The sequence below is a fragment of the Prorops nasuta genome, unplaced genomic scaffold (assembly GCF_024137725.1).
Source record: "Prorops nasuta isolate Cenicafe-Biocafe unplaced genomic scaffold, Cenicafe_Pnas_1.2 PNAS00011, whole genome shotgun sequence".
In the NCBI taxonomy this organism is placed as follows: Eukaryota; Metazoa; Arthropoda; class Insecta; order Hymenoptera; family Bethylidae; genus Prorops; species Prorops nasuta.
The window spans coordinates 1,964,648-1,985,211 of NW_027116808.1; the positions used below are offsets into that span (position 1 = coordinate 1,964,648).

The following is a 20,564-nucleotide window of genomic DNA, read 5'->3' on the forward strand; positions in this document are numbered from 1 at the left end:
ATAACTTAAAACGGGTCCTCGAAGATCATTCCGGCACAGTCTTCCGTTCCGTCCTTGGTCTGTCCCAGCCTCATTTGCAAGGGACTCCATTGTGCGGGAGACTCTCGGAATGTGATTCACGCTAGCTGTGTGGGTGGATGTATATAATCTTTGGTAGGCAATTATCGTTTCGTTTACAAGCAATTTCCGGTCGATCTTTATTATCCGAGTTTCCGACTGTGTGCGGGGGGAGCATTCGTGCAGCACTGGAAAATCATAAACGACCTTAGTTCGTTTCTTATTTATTACTCCCCCCCCCCCCTATTTCTTAACTTACAAAAGCAACACCAACGCAAACAAATCTCTCTCTCTCTCTCTCTCTCTCTTCCATTGTTTAAAATTACGTATTTAATTTTTTCTCCCCACCACCATTGGCGTCCCTCGTGAAAATTGATTTATGAGTTCAATGGAGCGTTTTGATTTTTGCCAGAAAATCTCCAAGAGTTTTGTCATCCGTGAGGAGGATCCCGAGGGAAAATCGGTAAAACCTTAAGGGTCTCCAAGGCTACCTGACGCGATTTCTAATCCCGTGGAATTATCTTACCTGAGATGGACGTTTCCGGATAATTTATTGCTGCCGGAATGCATTGTTCTAAAATCTCCGATGGTGGCTGGGGCGGTTGGATGGTCGAGGGGGATGCAGAGAGAAGGGGGGGGGGGAGGTTCACGGGGATTACGGTCCACCGCCCTCGGCTCTATGGTTCTGACCCGGGGACGTGCCAGGTCCCGCCCGTACGGTAATTAATCAAGCTCAACGCTGCTTAATGAGCCCGATGCACCGATCCATTCCACGAATTTCCCTCCTCGATCGATCTCTCGATCAATTTTATTCGACCGCCTCGATTCCGATGCAAAACTATAACCTACACCGAAAACACCCAACCTGATCGTCATGAATCAAAAGCTAAAAATATGTGGCTTGGTTTTGGCTAGAGGAATCGTTGTTCCTGTATGGTGGATCAATTTCATTGTTCTCCAGGAGGTTTTATGATTTTCAAGGTTGTTGCACAAGTTTGGGAATATTCGAGTCTCTTCGATTATCATGGATTCTAACTGCTAAAGGGTACTCGTTGAATTGTTTCGAGTCACGACAAAAAAATATACAACTATATATTAGTCCAAAGAATCGCTATTCTTATCCAATGAATGGATTCAATATTTTCTAGGAGCGCGTCTGTGAGCGCCATTATATATATATATATATATATATATATATATAACAAGACAGCGTAATGTCCTAGAGAATCTTTGCACGTGTGTGTGGGAATCCTCTAGTTTCTTCAATTACGTTTGCAAATGAGTTTAGGGCTAACAAAGAGGAACCCATATAAAATCAAAGAACGAGCGAGAAGGAGGAAGCAAACCCTCGGATACAGTAGCGAAGGGATCTCTCGCGAAGCAGCATTAGATTTGCAAATTTGAGGTAGGAAAAAAAAGAAGAAAAAAAAAGATAGGCACGGACGGATGAGTCTGAAAGCTTTCGTGAGCGAATCCCCTCAGTCGCATTTCGCGCCGAGGTGGTTTCTAGTTTTCGCACAGACGTTTATCACACATGTCGGTGTGGAGGAGCGTGCACCAACACACCTTGAAGAGAGGCGAGCGTTTTCTACGTGGATAAGTAAGATTCGTGAGGCTTGGTGGGGGGTGATGAAGGAGGGGGGAGGGGTGGTAGAGATTACTCCACGTTATTGCATACGGACGGATAATCGCGCTCTGCAGGCGAACTTCGATTCCCGGAATCGAAATGTTGCTCTCGCATGCGATATTTCAGCCTTCGGGGATTCGCGGTGCCTCCTTCGTGGAAAGTCCACGATATTCGAGAATCCAGACGCACGGCTATTCTGGAATTGATTTTGTCTACTAAATTACCCCCCACCCCTTTGCTTCTCCCTCATTTATAAAAGAGCGAAAAAAAGGGAGAATCTCGATTTTCCAACGTTAAATATTTCAGGGATTCAAGGTTGTGTGGTTGTGTTATTGATATTTTCAGGTGGGGGATCAATGCAAAAAATTAATGAGAAACGTATCTAATGGGATGCGGAAGATTAATAAGACTGCGCGCTAGACATGGAATCCGTTTCTTTGGTTCGCTGGTGGTAGTGGTGGGGATGAGATTAGTCTGGGCTGGACCTGATTCTTTGGAGAAGGGGGGGAGGGGATTCATGGGTGGAAGAGAGAGAGAAAATTCGAAGGATGAGCTAACACGAAAAGCCTGGGTTCTCAGATTTTTGAGAGGTCAGTTTTCAATAGGACTCTCAAACCGAGTCACGTGCTCCTCCCAGGCACAGCACGTGACCGACCGGAAGGTTCCCCGCGGAAAATTTCCAAACTCCCGCAAATTTCACCGAGAAAATTTCCTTCTCCTCGCAGTGAAATATTTTCTGATTTTTTTTGTTTTTGTTTGGTTGTGTACAGTGATTTTTCTCGAGTGTGAATCTTTCTCGTTAACGTCATTGATAAGCCAGAGTTTTGACGATGGCTGTACCAACGGAGAGAATTTATCCGAGTTTGCTGTCGAGTTTCAGCGCGAGAAACGTGGATTCGTCGATGAATCTACTGGAACAGGTATTTGTTTAACGGATCAAATTGTGGGTGGGATTGTTAAAGAAAAAATTCGATTAGTGTGAATGCACTCGACAGAAATATTGCATGTGAGTGGAAATGAGTTTGGGGAAAGGGGGAGGGAATAGGTCACAATCGGGGATGTTAAATTTTTATAGACTCCATTTTCATTTATATGTTAAACACGTCATAACACCCTTGAAAATGAGGAAGGGTCGCAGGAGGGGGGAGAGTTGCTCTCGTACAGGTGTGGCCCAGTCACGAGGAACCAAGAAGGGGTAGGGGGTTTTTATTTCTAACAAATGAGCGGCTGCCTAATGTTTCCGACATAAAAACTTCGGCGTTTCGGACGAGGAGATGCTCCTTTGACTAATCGCTTTTTATAACTCTCCGGGATATCTTGATTCTACCCCCTCCAGATAAACCTCGTATCTCTTCTTCCTAATTCAATTTAACGTTTCACCACTTTTTTCTCCTCCTCTCCTCCTTTCGCTCGAGCCCCAGAAATTATCAGAATTAGGACTACTCGTCCTCTTAAAGTTTTTGATAATTTATTTTTTGCAATTTTAATTAAAAAAAAGGGTGAGGAGAGGATTTCCTTAGTCGACCGAGCATAATCATTTATTTCATCTCACCAGAAATTATAAAAATTTTCACGTCCACTTCCCTTAAAGTGTTCGACAACATATTTTCATATTTAAAATTTGATAAGAATACTAGAGTGGGGAAGGATGGAGTTTAGAGGAGTAAACAAGCATAAAAGGACGGAACAGGATTCGAACTAACTAATTTCCATCATTTATAACGGAAAGGACACTTGTCCTGGTCAGTCGACACCTCGAGTATCCCTTTTGTACCGCTTGTCCTTTGTGACCTTTTCGACACTTGATATTTTATTCCACGCTGGATAATAAGCGTTATATATATAACACGTTATATAAAGAAAGCGAGATTCAGAGAGAAAAGTGTAGGGGGGAGAAATGTACATATAAAAAAAAAGAAAAAGCATCGTCTTTTCACGTGTCCCGGGTCGGTGACAATGACCCCGTTGACGAGTGAAAAAAAAGCAAGGGAAAAAGGAGAAAGATTGAAAAATTTGTCTGGCAGGAGAGAAGATGAATAAATTACTCGCGACTCAAAGCCGTAAAGCTTGGACTAATCGGTGTAGAAAATCCTGTTGAATTCTCTGTACTTGGAAAATGAAAGAGAGAAAGGTATATATATATATGTATATTTGGTATAAAAGAATGAAAGAGAGAAACCTACTGTGTTCTGGTATCGGTGGTGGTGGCGGTGGTGCCTGATCGGTATGCGGTTATGGTAAATCTCGAGTTTGCGTTCATTCGCCTCGTGGCTGCTAAATAACGACGGATCCCACGTGAGAATAAAGCCAACTGTCTCTCCTTTCATTCGTTCAATGGAACACCAAACCTGCGTTTAGTGGAATCCTCCGAGTACCACTCTCCACATCTTCTAATTTTTAACAGGTGTCGCGCGCATCTTTCATGAAAAATATGTTGTATCTTAAAGGTGTCGTGATTCATTCCAAAATTTGCCGAAGAAATTGATTTTAATTAGGAAATTTATATTTGTTCAGCTTCTAATTTTCTTTATAATTTATGAGAGAATTTGATTTTCAGATTTTTCCTTAGGGGCTTTCTAGAAACTCATTGAAGCATGAAATTTTCCCGAGAATGTAGAATTCGATAAAAAAAAAACCAGCAAAGTCGTATTCGTCCAGCCTCAAAATTTCCCATAATTCTGAGTGATTCGGATTTCCAGATTTTTCCATGGGGGGTTCCTGGAAACTCACTGAAACGTGGCAGTTTGTGAAGGGGGAGAGTGGGGGTGGGTGTTTAGTACCGATCGCGAGTGCAATAAAACCAGGGACTGGGCATTAATCCGAACGAAAATGCCCGAGAAACGTTAGAGAAGCCGGAGAAATGTCGCCAGGGCCCCTTTGGCCTTCGCCGCGATAGCTTTTACGGGGCCCAGTAAAAATATTATTAATAAAAACCTTCCACCCCTTCCCCTTTATCCCACTGCCCCCGTAAACTTGGCTTTTTAGAGTAGCGCGCCATCGTAAAAAAAAGGCAAAAGTTTCACCGCACGTTCAATTCACTCCAATTTTACGAGCGATCCTGAGGGAACAGTGTGTCGTGTGGGATGGATATTCCTGTTGCTGGAAAAATTTCTGGAAGAGACGTGGAATTTTAAAAATTACTTTTTTTAGTGAAAAAAATTATTTTTGCCGAGAAGCGTGGTGGTGCACTGGGAGGGGAGGGTATTTAAAATTGAAATATCAGTTTATAGGAGGAAGAGGGTCATTACTCGAGGTCTAGGGAGTCCTGTGGTAGGGGCAGGACGGTCATCGGGAGGGTCGGGGGGAGCGTGGACAAATAGAAACGTTCACTCGCTTCTCTCTCTCTCTACGTTCGTTGGTGCGTTGTTTTGCTTGAGTGTGTGCGAGACCGTTCTGTGAGGTCACCGGCTACATAGCGCTGTCGTGTAAACACGCGCTAACTGCCTTCTCTGGCGGCCGCCGTCTTACCCCCTCCACGCACTCCTGTCTCTATCATTCTCCCCCCTCCTCCTTTCCTTCCACCTCTAAGTACTATTGAGGAGAAAGAGTAGCAGGAATTTCTTCGGTGAATACGCAAATTTCGAAATAAATCGTTCGATACTGTGCTTTGTTTTTTATTTATATATATTAATAATACTTCGTCGTTGTGTTGATTTAACATACGAAAAGATTAAGGGGGCTGAGAGGAGGGCAAGGAATGCAAAATGAGGGATCGAAAAGAATTCGAACGCGCGAACGTGGAAAATGTGGCAATCCCACGGGGAAACAAGAGTCTGCATTGTTGCTCGGTTGGCCGATCGGAGTTGTGGGAAAAGACGATAAATGGAGACAGGGTATCGCACGAATCGCTGGGCGACCGGGGGAGCTGCTGATGGAGCTCTTGGAGGGGGGAGGCCCTCTTATTAACGAGGAAGCGAAACAACTCGCACCGACTTGCTAATCGAATGGACACACACTCATACGAGTGAAACTCGTACCGATCGCCATCTTTCCTACATTCTTGATCTACTGAAAAAAGCAGGAAGTCCCCCTCCACTCCGCAGCATGGAAATCCAATGATAAATCTAACGTAAAACTCGGTGTTATTTGAAATTAGTAGGCAAAGTTAAATGAAAACTAGTATGAATGAAAATTCTCATAGGAATTTTCCTCGGAGTATAGAGTTTATTAGGAAGAGGATGGGGGTAGAAGAAAAAAGCGGGTGGTCGAGTCGTTTGGGTGTTCGGCTTGAGGAGGATCGAAGGGTTTTAGCACTGAGGATCTCCCGGCTTCGATTATAATAAATCAAGACGTAAATAATGAAGGGACGCGGATGGCCTGGCAAAAGCTGAGACGCGAAAGAGACGGACAGCGGAGGAAGGAGTAAACGGAAGAGGGGGGAGGAGGGGGGAGTTTGGCATGCCGCAATCGAAACGCGAAATGTTATACGCCTGTGCGTTTATGCGCCGGGGCCTTCGCATGCCTGAGATGGACGCCACGGATAGGTATTAATGCCCCTTGCCTCAGGGACCGATGAGATATATCACAAACACCCCCCTCTTCCTCCCTCTGTACCCAATCCTCCTCCACCTCACGCATTACCGGCCAATAAACCGTGCCTTCCCCGTAACGATCCAACGAAATTAAGATTTTTCCTACTTTATACGATTTTCCCTCTTTATACAATCTTTCTTCCAAGTATCTCAGCATCTTTGTTATATTTTCTACGAATACATTGAACCGTATACATCTGCGATATGTTTACAAACACTGATCGTCTCTTCTTTCAATTCCAGTGATTGTTAAGTTAACTTGGAATTGGTGTATCAAAATACGCAGTTGTGTCGCTCAGAGATTGTTTACCTTTTATTGAATTCTCGGGATCGTTCCGTTTAGATTGTGGTGTTGGGATAAGTAGAGGGAGATAGGGAGAGGGGGAGGGGGGGGGGGGGAGTTGTGAGCAGCTGAGACACGCGAGAAAGACACGGCTGTCGGTTGTCACATAATTCTCGAGTTTAGCACTCGTGCGAAGCTTTTTTGCGCTCCTCTGCCTCGCGCCAAGCTTTTTTCCCCGCTAGGAGAAAGCTCGACGCGTGCCTCGAGATTCCCCTCCTCCTCCCGTGTTTTTCTTAATAATAAAACCGTCGATAACGACGCCGTCAAATTGAAATCTTCATCGTGCCCTTTCCCCCACCCAACCGAGTCACTGTTCAAATGACGCAACCCGCAGATGCTCCCTGTCCCCGTTGATGATTTTCCTCGGACCTGCACCGAATTCGATGGAAGCTGCAGTTTTTTTTTCGTTCAATGAGTTCTTTCGACCGGCACAATAGGGAGGGCACAATTAAAGCCTTTTGTCGGCTTTGCAAAAGTCGACGGAAAAAAGAGGAACGACGTCGGTAGGAAAACGCGAAGCGGAAATGTAACGAGCGGGGCACGTCAATCCAGCGGTCATTCGTTACTCGTGGTTAATTCGCTCGTAAAAGTTCGGGAAAGAGGAAGGCGATCGGCGAAACTTCAACGATTTCACGGATGGAGGCGGCCGACGACTCCCCCTCCCCCCTCCGTCAACTTTCAAGCTCCCTTTGATTTCGCTTCTTATCGCTGATGATTCTTACTAAAATCAATTATCCCCTCCCCTCTCCACGCCCCACTTCCTATACTCAACAGCGTTCCCTTCTCCTTTCTGTAGATTAATCAGTTTCATCGAGAAATACTTATTTCTAATAATATATTCAATATTAGTTTCATCGTTTACTCGATATTGTACTTATCGATAAATCGAATAATCGAATATTGTTACTTATTCTTGTACGTATATATATACGTCGACTCGGATTAGCGAATAAAAGCTTGCTGCTCTTGAGGAGAGTTATGTGACAAGCGACAGCCGTGTCTTTCTCGCGTGTTTACGTCCCTTTCCTTCTTCTTGCGCGGACCCCCCCCCCCCTCCCCCCTCCGCCTCAGCGTTCGTGGTTATTCAAAGAAGAATACACAGCGGCCATCGCGAGTAACGCTACGTGGAACAAACTCATTAAAATCCTAGGCGGGATGATCGCTCCTCCAAACAGACTCTTTGTTTCCACTTTACAAACAAATCCAACGTTTCTTATCCTAAGCAAATAAGATTTAACGTTATTCTAACCTCGATTCCACGAGTTTCTCTACCGATGAATTTTTTCCCCTGTTTTCGTTCTTATCGCTCATCTTCAATCTCCTATACATCGAGCTTTCTTATCTCAATATTTAGCGAATTGAGATTTGAGACGGCTCTCGCCAACTGTTTGCAAAAAGTCGGAAGGTTAAGATTTATGATTATCGATTCGGTGATGGGTTGTCTGTGAGAGAAAGAGAGGGAGGGAGAAGGTGCGAGCGGAACGAGTAAAAAATAAACAGTGAACCGTCGAAAGAAACAGTCAGTCCCCGAAGATTATTAGGCGGCCGACATAAAACGTGCTTAGGTGCGATTTAATATTTCCAGTTACGGACGTAAAATCTCGATTCTCCTGGGAGATTGAAACCTCTCTCTTAATTTCTTCCAGCTCTGTCCTTAAACCCTCCGAGTTTCGCGCTGTTTTTTATTCACTCGTTTAATCCTTTCTTGCTCCAGCAATTTTTCAATCGTGTCAAGGTTAATTTGTCGTTGACCTTTTTTTCGTCCACTTTTTCCCGGATTTTTCTTATAAACAGTGGTGGTGTTGTGGAGGGCAATTGGTAGCACGATGCTCTTGAAAAGAAGGGGTGTAAAAAGCGCGTATCGCGACGGGTAATCGTCGAGGGGAAGAGAAGAAGATGGAGAGGAAGTGGAGGAGTTTCCGAGAAGACGTTGACCAGTTCAAAGGGACTCCGGATAATCCGGATTAGCTCCTCTTCTTCGGCGAGGCGATATCGTTCGGATAAAGCCGATTGATTTTGTCCGAATAATGAGAATTTTCTCAACACTCACCCCACTTCCCTTCCAATTTTCACCGTCAAAGACTCGAATTAAGCTTTCCCATTTCCACCGTTCTTACCGGTCAATGCAACTGATCAGCTTCCACCGATTAAACGCTATTTCTCATTTTCCGTTTGCTTGTTTTCTTCTTTATTGTTGATTGTTATGATTATTCGAGAGGGGGGGGGGGGGAGTAACTATTGGGAAAGGGGTTTAAAAAAGAGGCATAGTGTCGGAGCTGGCGTAAATGTAAATGCGAAAGGGGAATAGGATCGTAATAGTGAGCCGGTGAGGATAATTGTGTGAGGAAAAATGGCGAGGGGAGGGGATTGAGGGCGTTATGGAGATTTCATTGGAGGGTAACGCAGCGTGTACGCTATTCGTGTCGTAATGATTATAATTGCACTCGCTATCTTTAATGCCCTGGAAGCACGGATAATGGTAGTTCGTATTATGGCCGCTCGTATAACTAGCGATCTTGATATCCCCCCCTATTCCCCTCGTTCTCCCTTTTTCCACTATTCTCCCACGTACTACACCACTCGAAGCATCCCACATCAGCGAAAACCCCATTAAAAATCATCGATTTAAGCACCTCCCCTCCGCACCGTCACTCGCCGGATAATTTATAAGATGGCGAACTGGAATAACTCCTAACCTCAAAGTGAGAATTTCACGAGGAGGTTTTCAACACGGTCGCTAGTTTTACGAGCAGAAATTATCGATGCGCAGCTTTTTCAGACGCGTCCGAGATTGAGATAAGTTGCTTTTCCGGTTGATAAGGAGTAGCGATAAGGGCGCGCCGTTTAAGCCAACTTGAGTGCAGTCACCGCGAACGCACCGACTAATTGCTCTCCGTGTCAAATTCCACTTGGTAAAACGTTCCTTCGCGCGTTGCTGCGTACAGTTGTACTCGCGTTCTCGTAAAATTCGATATGCAGCTTGTCAGGATACTCGAGAGATTCGATCGATGGCAGCACCAGTCTTCAGCCCCGCATAAATGACTCCGGAGGGCGCTGCGCGCGACTCGAAGACAGCGCCGCGCGCGGATAAAGAGCGAAACGCTCTTCGGTCCGTGCATTTCGCGCGAGAATTTTTCGTGCTTCTGCTTGGGTCCGTGGATAGTGCGTGGAGAGGACAGAGAAAGAGAGACGAGCTCGTTAAGGATCCAACAAGTGAGTCGGAGAGAAGCAAAGGGGTGGGGAAATTGATTGATCTACAGTTAAGAGAACTGGCAGCCGTGCAACGATCTTGGGGCGCCGAGGATCCTGCGTGATATAGAGGTAAATGCTGACTGCATTTTGCTCCGGATGATACACGCATCCCAGCCCCGCCCTTCCACCTCCCACCACACTCCTCTCAATTTTTATTCCAGACACTGATGACCCGTGAATTATTAATTCCTGCGATACTACCCGCTATCAACCGACTGACGAGCCTCTCATTTCCATAATGACACTAGTCGCTTTTCGCCCCCTCCACAAATTCCCATTATCGTCCGTTCAACAGCCAAACTCGTCAGCTCGCCAAACATAACCTATAAAATCCAATTGGGCAGGCTGATGAATCGTGCATTATCAATCCCCGTGATCATTCGCCCAACGAGATTCCTCTTCCCCTAATGACAATTCCGCTCCTCGCAAAACTTCTCGGTATCGCCGCCAGATGGCCACCTCAACCGCTTCACCTAACATAACCTACAAGATGCCGAAACTAGTGCTCGGGCGATCATCGTACACTTTCGTAATTTCTTTATCCAAGCCGAAGCTGTGGGTCGAAGAAAAATGAGCGAGTCCTAATAAATCTCTAATAAAAAAAGAGCCAAGTGGAATTTTGATTCGAGAGATTTCTCCAGCGTCGATCTCGAAGAGCTCTTGAGCAAGGCTCGCCTTTTTATCTCCTTTTTCGTTTCATCTCGGTAGGATCAGTTCTGGTGATTTATTCCGAGACTGTTATTATTCAAATCCAGCTGTCATCGATTCGAATGATTGGTATCTCGAGTAAATGATGGCAACCTGCACACGTTGATAACTGATCCGGATGCTTTTTAATTATCCAGATTGTCGTGGATAATTATAATAAAGTGGTGTGAAGTGTACGTGAAAGCTTGGATATCTTCTTTTCTCGCGCGTTCGACTGCAGTGTACAATTTTAGTATGCTTGTCGCGAGTGAAATGGGGAGGGGGATGGGGAGAAGGGTGAAAAAGGGAGGGGGGACTCCAATGAAATCGAGGTTTAATTTCATCGAGGTGATGGGAATTGAGCGTTATTGGTGAGCGGGGCCTGGTAATAAAACCAGGAGTGGAACAAGCGTGCTCGTAGCGACAGACAGATTAGTTAGCAGTGATTATTAATGATTCCGTTTAACCCGTGGTATAACCCGCGAAAGCGCCTCGGCCGAAACGAAGCGAGACGAACGAAAGGAACGAAAGGAACGATAGGGGTATATATCGCCCTACATGGCCCAAGGCTAGAGCGGCTCGTATTATCATATTTGTTACGTACGATGTGCTATATCTAATCTGAGAGCCTCTAATTGCTTTTATAATTCCCCTCCGAGCACCGACTTACTCCCTCCACTCCACCCACGTGTCCTCCTCTTATTATTACACACCACGCATCCATTCTCCTCTCCAATCCGATAAATCTTTCACTCTCCGCTTCTCTTTTTCTCCGATCGTTTCAATTTTACTCCAATTTTTATCATTCCGTTTTTCTTCATTTGCAGCTCTACGAGATCAACGACGACCCAAAGCGGAAGGAATTTCTGGATGATCTCTTCAGCTACATGCAAAAGAGAGGTGAGTGCTTCCGGGCAGGAGATAATTGCGCGAGGAATATACACCTCGGGCTGGAATTCCAATCACGCAAATAAACCAACGACGATTGATTGGTCGACGTGGAAATTCCGTCTTTCTTCTCGAAGCTCGATGCAGCAACAAATTTAGTCTTTTTTTATATATAATTCAGTGTTTACGGTTAGTTCTTGCAACGAGGAGATTCCGAGAAGTCCTGTGTATGGAGAAATGGGTATTTAGGCGGATCCCGCGTGAAATTGGAAGTTTTTTCTGTTCGCGCGTACCTGGCGGAAGTGAGTGGGGGTCCCTGGGGTTTTCCGGGACTTTTCTCAGCCGGCGAATTCTAATTTTGGATCGTCTCGCGACAGATGCGTCGCGTTATCGCGTCTTTCCACCACGTGGATGACTTTACGAGTCCTTTTCCACCTCTCGCTCTTTTCTGATTATTATTATCTTTCTCGCGCACCAACGAAGACTCGCGACCACGTGGGCAGGAAACGAGATGCGGGCACACGTGTGTGTCGCCTAACCGTTCGAAGAAAATTCACTCCCCCCCCCCCTCTCCCCCCACTCCCTTTTACTAACACATCCATTGTAAAAGGAATATTCGACAGGTGCGCTCGAATTCAACGAAATTAAAAATAATAATTGATAGAAATAAATAAATTTAACCATTTTCATAACTCTCCTATATCATCTCTGACTCCTTAAAACGTAAATATACGTTATCACTGGTGTATCAAGATATACAAACCAAGTAAATACACTTGCCTTAAAAAATAAAAAATTATTTAAAATAAATAAAAAGTATATATTCAAAAGAAACATGTCAACTACTTGCGATAAATTTTCTGCTTGAATGTTCACCTAGTAGTGTCTCTAAACACTTGTCCATTCATTCTAGTCTGTAAATTTTCAGTCAAGTTTTCTTATATTTACTATTAATTAAGAATATTTAAAAGTTAATGTAAATTTGATACAAAGAATAATACATTTACGAATCTAACAAAATTACATAGGGGCATGTATTCATATTTCAGACATGAATATAATCATAATGCATCTACTAAATACAAATATTAATAGCAGGAAGATTGTTGTAATAAAGGATAGATCCAATAGTGCTGATACAGATATGCTTCTTTAATTTTCATTAAGTTTGAAAAATATATCTTGCAGCAATATTTGCCACACTTTTTTTGTTAGCAGAATTAGCAAGATTTATGTAAATTTTTGTAAATGCATTTATGGATTACATGACAAAAATATTAACCATTTTGCTACAGCTGTCCCTGCCACGGAGTGCCTTAATTGAAACGGAGCACCGTGCTGAGTCTTGAACATTCGGAACCAAAACTTTTGTCTCAAAAACGACTTTGTAACATTACTAACCCTTACAATTGTTTGCGAACTGAAAAAATGGAGTTGATAGCATTTGCCTTGATTTTTTATTCCATTTCTGCAAGAGATGCGACGTTTTCTGGTGGGTGACTATAGTTAGAGGACGACCAATCGCAGCATCTGGTGCAAATAAAAATCCATCCTATCGATGAATTTTTCCAAGAACGAGTCAAGGTCAAACATTCAACCAAATTTTTCCAATATTCCTATTAATCTCCATAACACTTTTCATCTCTTCGTACTCCAACCTAGACAATGAAAATCGCACCTTCGACTACAAGCTCTAATTCCACGAATCCTGGCCACTGTCTTTGGCAAATTTTCAATTTATACGCACACACATATACATATACACACGTCGTTTGTTATAAATTTGCAAGTTTCGTCCGGATCGGGTCGAGAGGTTCGCGTAGCTTTTCGTTTCTCAGTTTCAATTCTCCATGACGAATCTTGGCTGGGATTCGGGATCGAGCTAGCTTAGTCTTGGCTTTGTGCACCGTGAGACAGCGAGAGAGAGAGAGAGAGAGAGAGAGAATCCGTTTGATAGCCGGTCTAATTTTGCTAGCAGCGTTTTGATCGCAGGCGAATAACGTTTGTAAAGACAAGAGAGGAGTGGAGGGGGTAAGGGGGTAGGAACAGATCCAATTCCCGGTAATTATTGTCGGTAGACGACGAGCTACAATAATAGAAACGTCTTGGAGACTTCAAGGATGCTAGAAAGAGAGCGGGTTGGCGGCAGGGGGGGGGGGAGGAGCAAAAGAACCGAGAAGCGCTTCGTTTGATTGATGGACCAGTCGCCATGTTTATTATTAGAACACTGCATTTCCGGTCCCCGTGATCGATTTTCCCCCGTTCGCTCAGAGGCCCGAACCTAACCTCAAAATCGATCCTTCGGCAACTCGTCGCGGTAGAACTCTTCAGCGTCATTATCATTGCGTTAATTACGATAATTCGCTTATCTACTCCATAAACGAGCAAGAATTCTGCTCGCGCAGAGCGTCAGTCGAGTCTCGAAATTCGAGAAGGCTGCTCCAAATTTTACCGGCGGAATATAAAGGTTATCGCTCATTATACACGCGAGGATCGTAAAAACGCTGAGGAGAGCCGCTCGAAACTTGTTCGGGCTCGAGCGAGACTAATTATCCGTATCGGGTCTTGGTCCTTATTTGTAGAACACGCCTGATGAAATTTTGAAGACTAGGACGCGGGTTGGAGTGGGGAGATTAGATATATATATATATATATATGTTTTTGCCTCTGTAGAGAGAGAGAGAGACGGATGATTGGAAACGGCGAGGGGATAAATAAGGGAGTGGAAGGGGTGAGGGGATAAATAACAGCTCGCCACCCACGAGAAAGGGATTTTATTACTTATTATCTCGCCGGATAGCGTCAGCACTCGCGCCGAATATTTTATTATCCCTCCACAAAGTTGGGGCGCCTATAACTTACTCGGCGGTGCTTGTAAACGACATAAAATGTACGTGAAAATATTCGGCCTCTTTCACCCTCTCCGTCTCTCTTTTTCTTCCACACACACACACACACACACACGACACTGGCTTATCCGTCTCTTTTCCTTTTTCTCGTTAGATCCTCCCGTTCCGGGCTACCGAGACGCGAGAGACATCGAGATAAGCGACATTTATTAGTGGCCTGCGAAACCACAAAGCTCTCCCCCCCCCCCCCCAACGCCCCTCGCAAAGCTATTAAAATACGCGCGGGACCCCAACTACGCGCGAAGACCGCCACGATTCCTGGAAAAACGACTCGGGCTAAACCAGATCTCTCCTAGTCAAGCGTGCCATCCCCCCATACCCATCAAAATCCTCCTTTAACATATTTTATTCCACCCATTCCAACGACAGCTTGTCCAATTTATTCCATACGCGACTAGAAATTTGGCTAAATAGTCATATTCGCATAATTAATAGCTGTAAAAGTTCATTTATCTGTTTTACTACTTATTTTCTTGTTTATCAACTTGTTATTATTATTTTATTTTTGTCAAAACGATTCTCGCGTTTACGTTTGTCGCTTATTCGTTTCTCGGCCAAATAGCAATATTCGTGTAATTGATAGTCGTAAAAATTTGTTTATCACTTTTACAACAACTTTGTTGTTTATAAAATTGTTATTATTATTTTCATGTAAATAAATCTGATTGTTTACTCGGTAATTTTTTTTGTTAAAGCAATTCTCATTGCGATCATTATTTATTTGTTTTTCTAATAAAGGACGGGGAGAGCAAAACAACGAGGAGATAATTGTTATTGTTTAACTGCGCGTCCCCGTGGTTGTTTTGTATCTCCGAGCGGGGCCGCCCAGAGGCACAGCGCGTATTTCCATATTAAATGGCTCGAGATTTATAACGGGCCGTGTTGGAATCGGCGTAATTCGCCTTGCTAATATCTCCGGACAAATACCACACCTGTGCACTTTTCCCACTCGTCGTCGGGCCGTTCGTTAGCGCGAGAGAATTAAATAAATTCGTGAAACGTTTAGCGAAGAATTTCGATTAAAATTTCGAGCGTCCCGATGCTATCGAGAGGATGAGTGATCGGTGGATGAAATTTCTGCTGGTCGTTCTTGTGGGTATTTGGGGGGGGGGGGGGGGCACCACCCGCGGGGGCGAATCATTCTGCCGACACAATAACTTAACACTAACGCTTTCTCGCCTGACGCCTTCGAACGCCCGTCCAATAAAATCTCATTTATCACGGAAGCTAGTATTAGCCTCGGTCAGCTCTAATTTGTATTTGCTATCGAAATATAATCCCCGCCATTCAACTGCCGAGAAAACAAAACATTTCGTCGGGAAAAATTGCTGGAATAAATTATTCGATTCGAATAAATCTTGCTTTGAACAGTTCCAATCGAGATTGTTTACTTTTATGCATTTGTGGTTTTAATAAATGGCTGAATGAAAAATATTGTTTGGATCGCACAAATAAAAAGTGTATTATATTTAGATTATAGAGTTTAGTGCTGGTGAGGAGTAATTTAGTTTTTATTATTCAAATGAATATTTAATTGATTCGAATGATTATTTAAGTCAGTGTACCAAATTATAATTAATCGAAATAATTTTTAGCGATGGAAAGACGATTTTTGTTTTTATAAATCGAAGATACAAATTCGGTTCTCGAGGCGACTGTTTTGGTCACGTGGTTGGTGGAAATAGAGGAGGGGACCGAGAAAGGGATAGGGGGAGAGGGGTGGGGGAGTTCGGGAGCAACGCATTAGCGAGGCAGGAACACGTGTTCGGCTCGGAGACTTTTCGTTACACACTCGTGAACACGCACGCCGTGCGTGCCGTCTGCGTAAACTCAGCGAAACTGAGTTGCATCGCCGCTTACTTTGTGCAGAACCCCCCCCCAGCCACCTTCCGTCACACTCGCATTTCCACTCACGACTGTCCCCGTGGGAAATCGCTCGTTGCAACTCCCGAAATATCCTAACGATATCGATTATTTCTTCCGCAAACTTTGCAAGAACTTTTAACACGCTAATTTCAGTCGAATGATTTTTCTCTCTTTCCTTACTCCGTGGTAAATAATGTTGATTTGAAATTACGCCAACTGTCCCACTACCTTCTCTTTCTTAATTCGGTGTACTAAGAAGTGGGGATAGAATAGCCGAGGTGGGGGCAAAGAGGTATCGATGAGAGGAGTCCAGATAAGTTAAGGCCTGTAAAGTGAGAAGACAAAATAAAACGAAGCGCGTTGCTTCTGGACCGAGTAAAATTCGGCGTGCTTTATTCCACCATCCTTCCACCTCCGAGAATTTAGCAAGATTCAATATTCTCTCATTTACGTACGTTTATTCATTAAACGCGAATAAAATTGAGTTACGAGATACGGGAACCAGAGTCAGGTGGTTCCCGTATCGATGAAAATAGCCGAAGGGTAGAAATATTGGAAAGAGATTTGTACTCGTAATCGACGGTAGCATAGGCGATGGAGCGGTTATTTCTGTGTTGGTGAGAACGACTCTAAACTGGCTGCGTGCACTCGTGCAGTTATCCGTGAGACGTGCTCGCGGCGCAAAATAGGGAATAATAAGAAAAATTCACCGGTGCCCCGACGAATCGCGTTGTTGCATAATTGCAAATGCACGTGGAGGTATTCGAGCCCAACGAACAATCAGCGACGAATATAAAGAAAACGTCGTTCATTTTCCTCCCTCTTCTTATACTTTTACTTCAACTCCCCCCCCCCTCTCCCCACCGTTCTTTGCTACGTATTACTGTCGAGCAACACGGCAACTGTTTAACTTTCAGCGTTCAGCCACCGAGTCTCTCAGCTTTGTCTGTTTGTTTACCTTTTTTTCGCTGCTTCGAGATTTTTCGACTGAAAACGTAACCCACACTGCGATATTGGAACGCCGAGGCAGCGAGCGAGTTCTATTATCCTTCTTCTCGTAATTTCGAGCCCCGTCTTTTCTCGGGATCGCAATGTTTATTTATTATACACGCTCGATGAATTAATTCTCGAGGCTTCTCGAGCATAATCGACGATTTTTAAGCGTACCATTTATCAAAGCATTATCAACGGGCAAAAAGCGTCGAAGGAACCTTGCTCCCGTTGATAACAACCGCGTCGTCGTGTATAGGCTTATCAATTCGGTACGAATGGCAAAACTGAAAATCCAAGAAAAAGGATAATTGGATTTGCTCGCTACCAACGCTACACAATAAGTCACAATCGCTTATATCTTTCCACTTAAATCTATTTTGCCTTGGGACGAGTTTTTTTTACATATCGCTGTTTCAATCCGTTGTTATTGTTTCGCGCATACACAAAAGCCACCCAGTTACGACCTCGGATGGTTTTTATACTTTATTATATGTACGCTTTTCCAAGAAACATCTTTTTTCAGTATTATTTTCAACTCATTGTGATCCGTCGGATGAAATTACGATTGAGCTGTCACTATTGGATCCGGGGACAAGTCGGGTTGCGCAGGAGTCGACGAGAGATGAAAAATCGTGAGCGGAAAGATTTGATTGGCCGTTGGATTCCTGGCTGATCGTAAAAGCACTCGCGCGTCTACGCGTCATAAACTCTTCAGCTGGAGGAGGATCTGCTCGAATAAAAGTAAAATGCGTGCGAGTCACTTTCGGCTTTTATAGCCGGGCCTTTGAGCAGCGCGAAGATCGATTCTCGGTAAAGGTGTAAGCTATATGAATTTTAATATTTATTACATAATAAAGCGCGCTGAGCTCCCGAGAAGCCTCTCTCGCATCGGTATAGCCTCGCGATGGGGCCCTCTGCAATATTATTGGTCGGGATAATTAAACCGAACGATCCTTGCTCGATGTCCCGAGGGAACATTCGCCAGAAATCATTACTGACAAATGCGATTCACCGCGCTGCAAATTCAACTTGACAAACTCCAATCTGGATTTTATGTAAACTTTGCGATTTATCCTTCCACGTGGATCCGCCTGTGTATACATATATAGCGTGCTGGATGATTCTTCTTGATTTCTCACTTTTGGATGGACTGGACGATTCGACTACTCCACTCAGATTTATGCACGGTCCTGTCCATAAACGTCCGGGAGTCCAGGTGCCCTCGTAAAGTTCACTCCTAATTCTCATCGACCGTCCTTGTTGACGGATTCGCTTTTGACTGATCGCTCGTAAAATTCCTCCGCGAGGATTCTACGAATCGGTGAAAATTTCCCTTCCCGACACTTGCGCAAGGACAATGAGCTGTAAAAACTCAAAAGCCTTCGTGTGTCTCCTCGATTCTTCTAGCTCAGCCCATCCCCTCTCCTTACTCTTTTTTCTCGCTCTCGAATTTCTCCGTGATTTATTGCCCCGGATTTTTTTAATTAACTCAAACCTCCTCCGTACTTACTCTCTCATTTTATTGCCTGGGAAAGATGCCTGTTTCATTCGGTTCACAATTTTCTTCCTCGCACCTTTTATGGTGTTTGTTTTTTTTTTGCTGGCTTCTACTGTTTTCTTCGAGTTTTGGTCAGGTCTCTTCTGTCACGAGAATTTTCGAGCTTTCCGTAAAGTGCCTCGAGAGAGAAAGAAAGAGAAAGAAAGAGAAAGAGAGAGAGAGAGAGAGAGGGTAGTTACCTTTCTGGTGTGTGAGAAATGTGGGTCGAGAGACGCGTTGCGCTCAAGGAGGAAATAAATAATTGGCAGGTGCAGAATTCTCGTGGACATCACCAAAGTTCTTGCTGCGCGTGGCCCACTCTTGGATCTGGAAACATTCAATTAGAGCTCGTTTTAAACAGCTGTATATATATATGCAGTATATACACATAAATATGTATATAGGAGAGGGAAAAAGTTTATGTCAAAAAGTTAATTTTACGTGGAAAAAGTTACAAGGCAAAAAAGCGTTCGTTTTTTCCCAGTGGAATTTAATAAACAAATTCAATGAGGTTTTGGGTGAACGATAGAATGGGGGAAATGGAGGGGGAGGGGGTTCCCCGTCTATAGATAGCTCGGGGCGCGAAAAGCATTTAGCAGGATGACGCTCGCACATTCTAGACGTCTCGACGCCGACCCCGTTGAGGGCTCCGTCAGTTCGTTCATCCGTTACGCAGGCCCTGACGTAATTTGCGAATTCCCGCCAATGCCCAACGTCATCCTCCGTCAGTCGGGCGCCATCTTGACCTCCGCGACTCGAAAACCAATTTCATTATCCAAAGCGACTATCGCTCGAATAAAATGCACCGTAAAAACAGTCGAGTTTAATTGAGTTTAGTTTTTAATCCATTTCTGCGTATCTCGGCGAATCATCTGGGTTGTAAAACCGAGTTTATCTTGGCGGCGTAAAATTTCGTAGCCATCTTGCGGTTACCGTTACGAACCGTTAAGCACATGCCGATTAATTAACAGCAATGCACGAGGCAGCTGCTCTTATCATAGTGTCAATGTTTCCTTCACTTCCGAAAAAGAAGGAATTGAGGTTATGATTGGGAAGAATGGAGGCTGGTTGTTGGCGAGGTAGTTTGTCGAGGAGGGGAGTCATTTAGACATATTGGAGGTTAGGTGGGGTTCGAAGAGACGCTAGGTAGACAAGGTGGAAGCGTGGGCAGTGAAATACGAGGGTTCCTGGGCTGAAGGACCTCCGGCAATTCCATCCGGGCGGCTAAGCTGGGCCACCGAGTCCAAACTAATTTGCTTATTAATATTTCACAACAACGCCGATCGCCTTTCTCTCTCTCTCTCTCTACTTCCTTTGACCTGACGTATATCGTGCTTTTACACCGAAACACGCTCGATCGGAATTACCACCATTACACCTCCACCTACACAATTTATCAACCATCGACACTCGTTCATTTATTCACCAAATACCCGTTCACTCGAAACTAACCTAAAAAGGATTGCCAATCGCGTAGGTACGCTTCCCGAGACGCCACGTTTGCCGCCTCGCGCGGAGGCTTAGTTGCGGAGGGTTCCGAAAGTGGCCGCTAGGGTCGAGACGATCGACGTCGTTAAAGTCCAGAGGGCGCGTATCAGCGTCTTTACGATCCTTGACGAATTCGGGATTTGGCTCGTGATCTTTCGCGACGGACATAAACCCTTATGCTGGCAGTATGACAAATACGAATCGAAAACTATTTCTGTATCCGAAGGATCGTGCTATAATAAAGGAAACGGCCAAGTTAAAACTTAAGTTTTATACTCGTCACGAATTGTGGGACTCTTCCTCGCTAATATGTACAATTAAATTACGAGCGAGACTCTTCGTAAGCGACTTTCGTTGATTCTACTGGACCTCTTTGCGCAGCTAG

The 20,564-nt window shown here is 44.3% G+C and overlaps 1 protein-coding gene and 1 long non-coding RNA gene across 4 annotated transcripts in view; one reads left to right on the forward strand and one right to left on the reverse strand.

The window, feature by feature from the left end:
• Positions 1 to 20,564, forward strand: part of retn (retained) — an 85,638-nt gene that overhangs the window by 50,277 nt on the left and 14,797 nt on the right. For all 3 annotated transcript variants that reach the window (XM_066734373.1, XM_066734374.1, XM_066734375.1), the window contains exon 4: positions 11,326 to 11,398. In XM_066734373.1, the coding sequence (XP_066590470.1) occupies positions 11,326 to 11,398 (73 nt within the window). The remainder of the gene's footprint in view (positions 1 to 11,325; positions 11,399 to 20,564) is intronic.
• On the reverse strand, positions 29 to 20,194 carry LOC136777793 (uncharacterized). The gene is made up of 3 exons (XR_010823310.1): positions 20,144 to 20,194; positions 18,892 to 19,018; positions 29 to 245 (listed from the first exon to the last, which is right to left on the reverse strand). It is a non-coding gene; the product is annotated as an uncharacterized lncRNA (long non-coding RNA).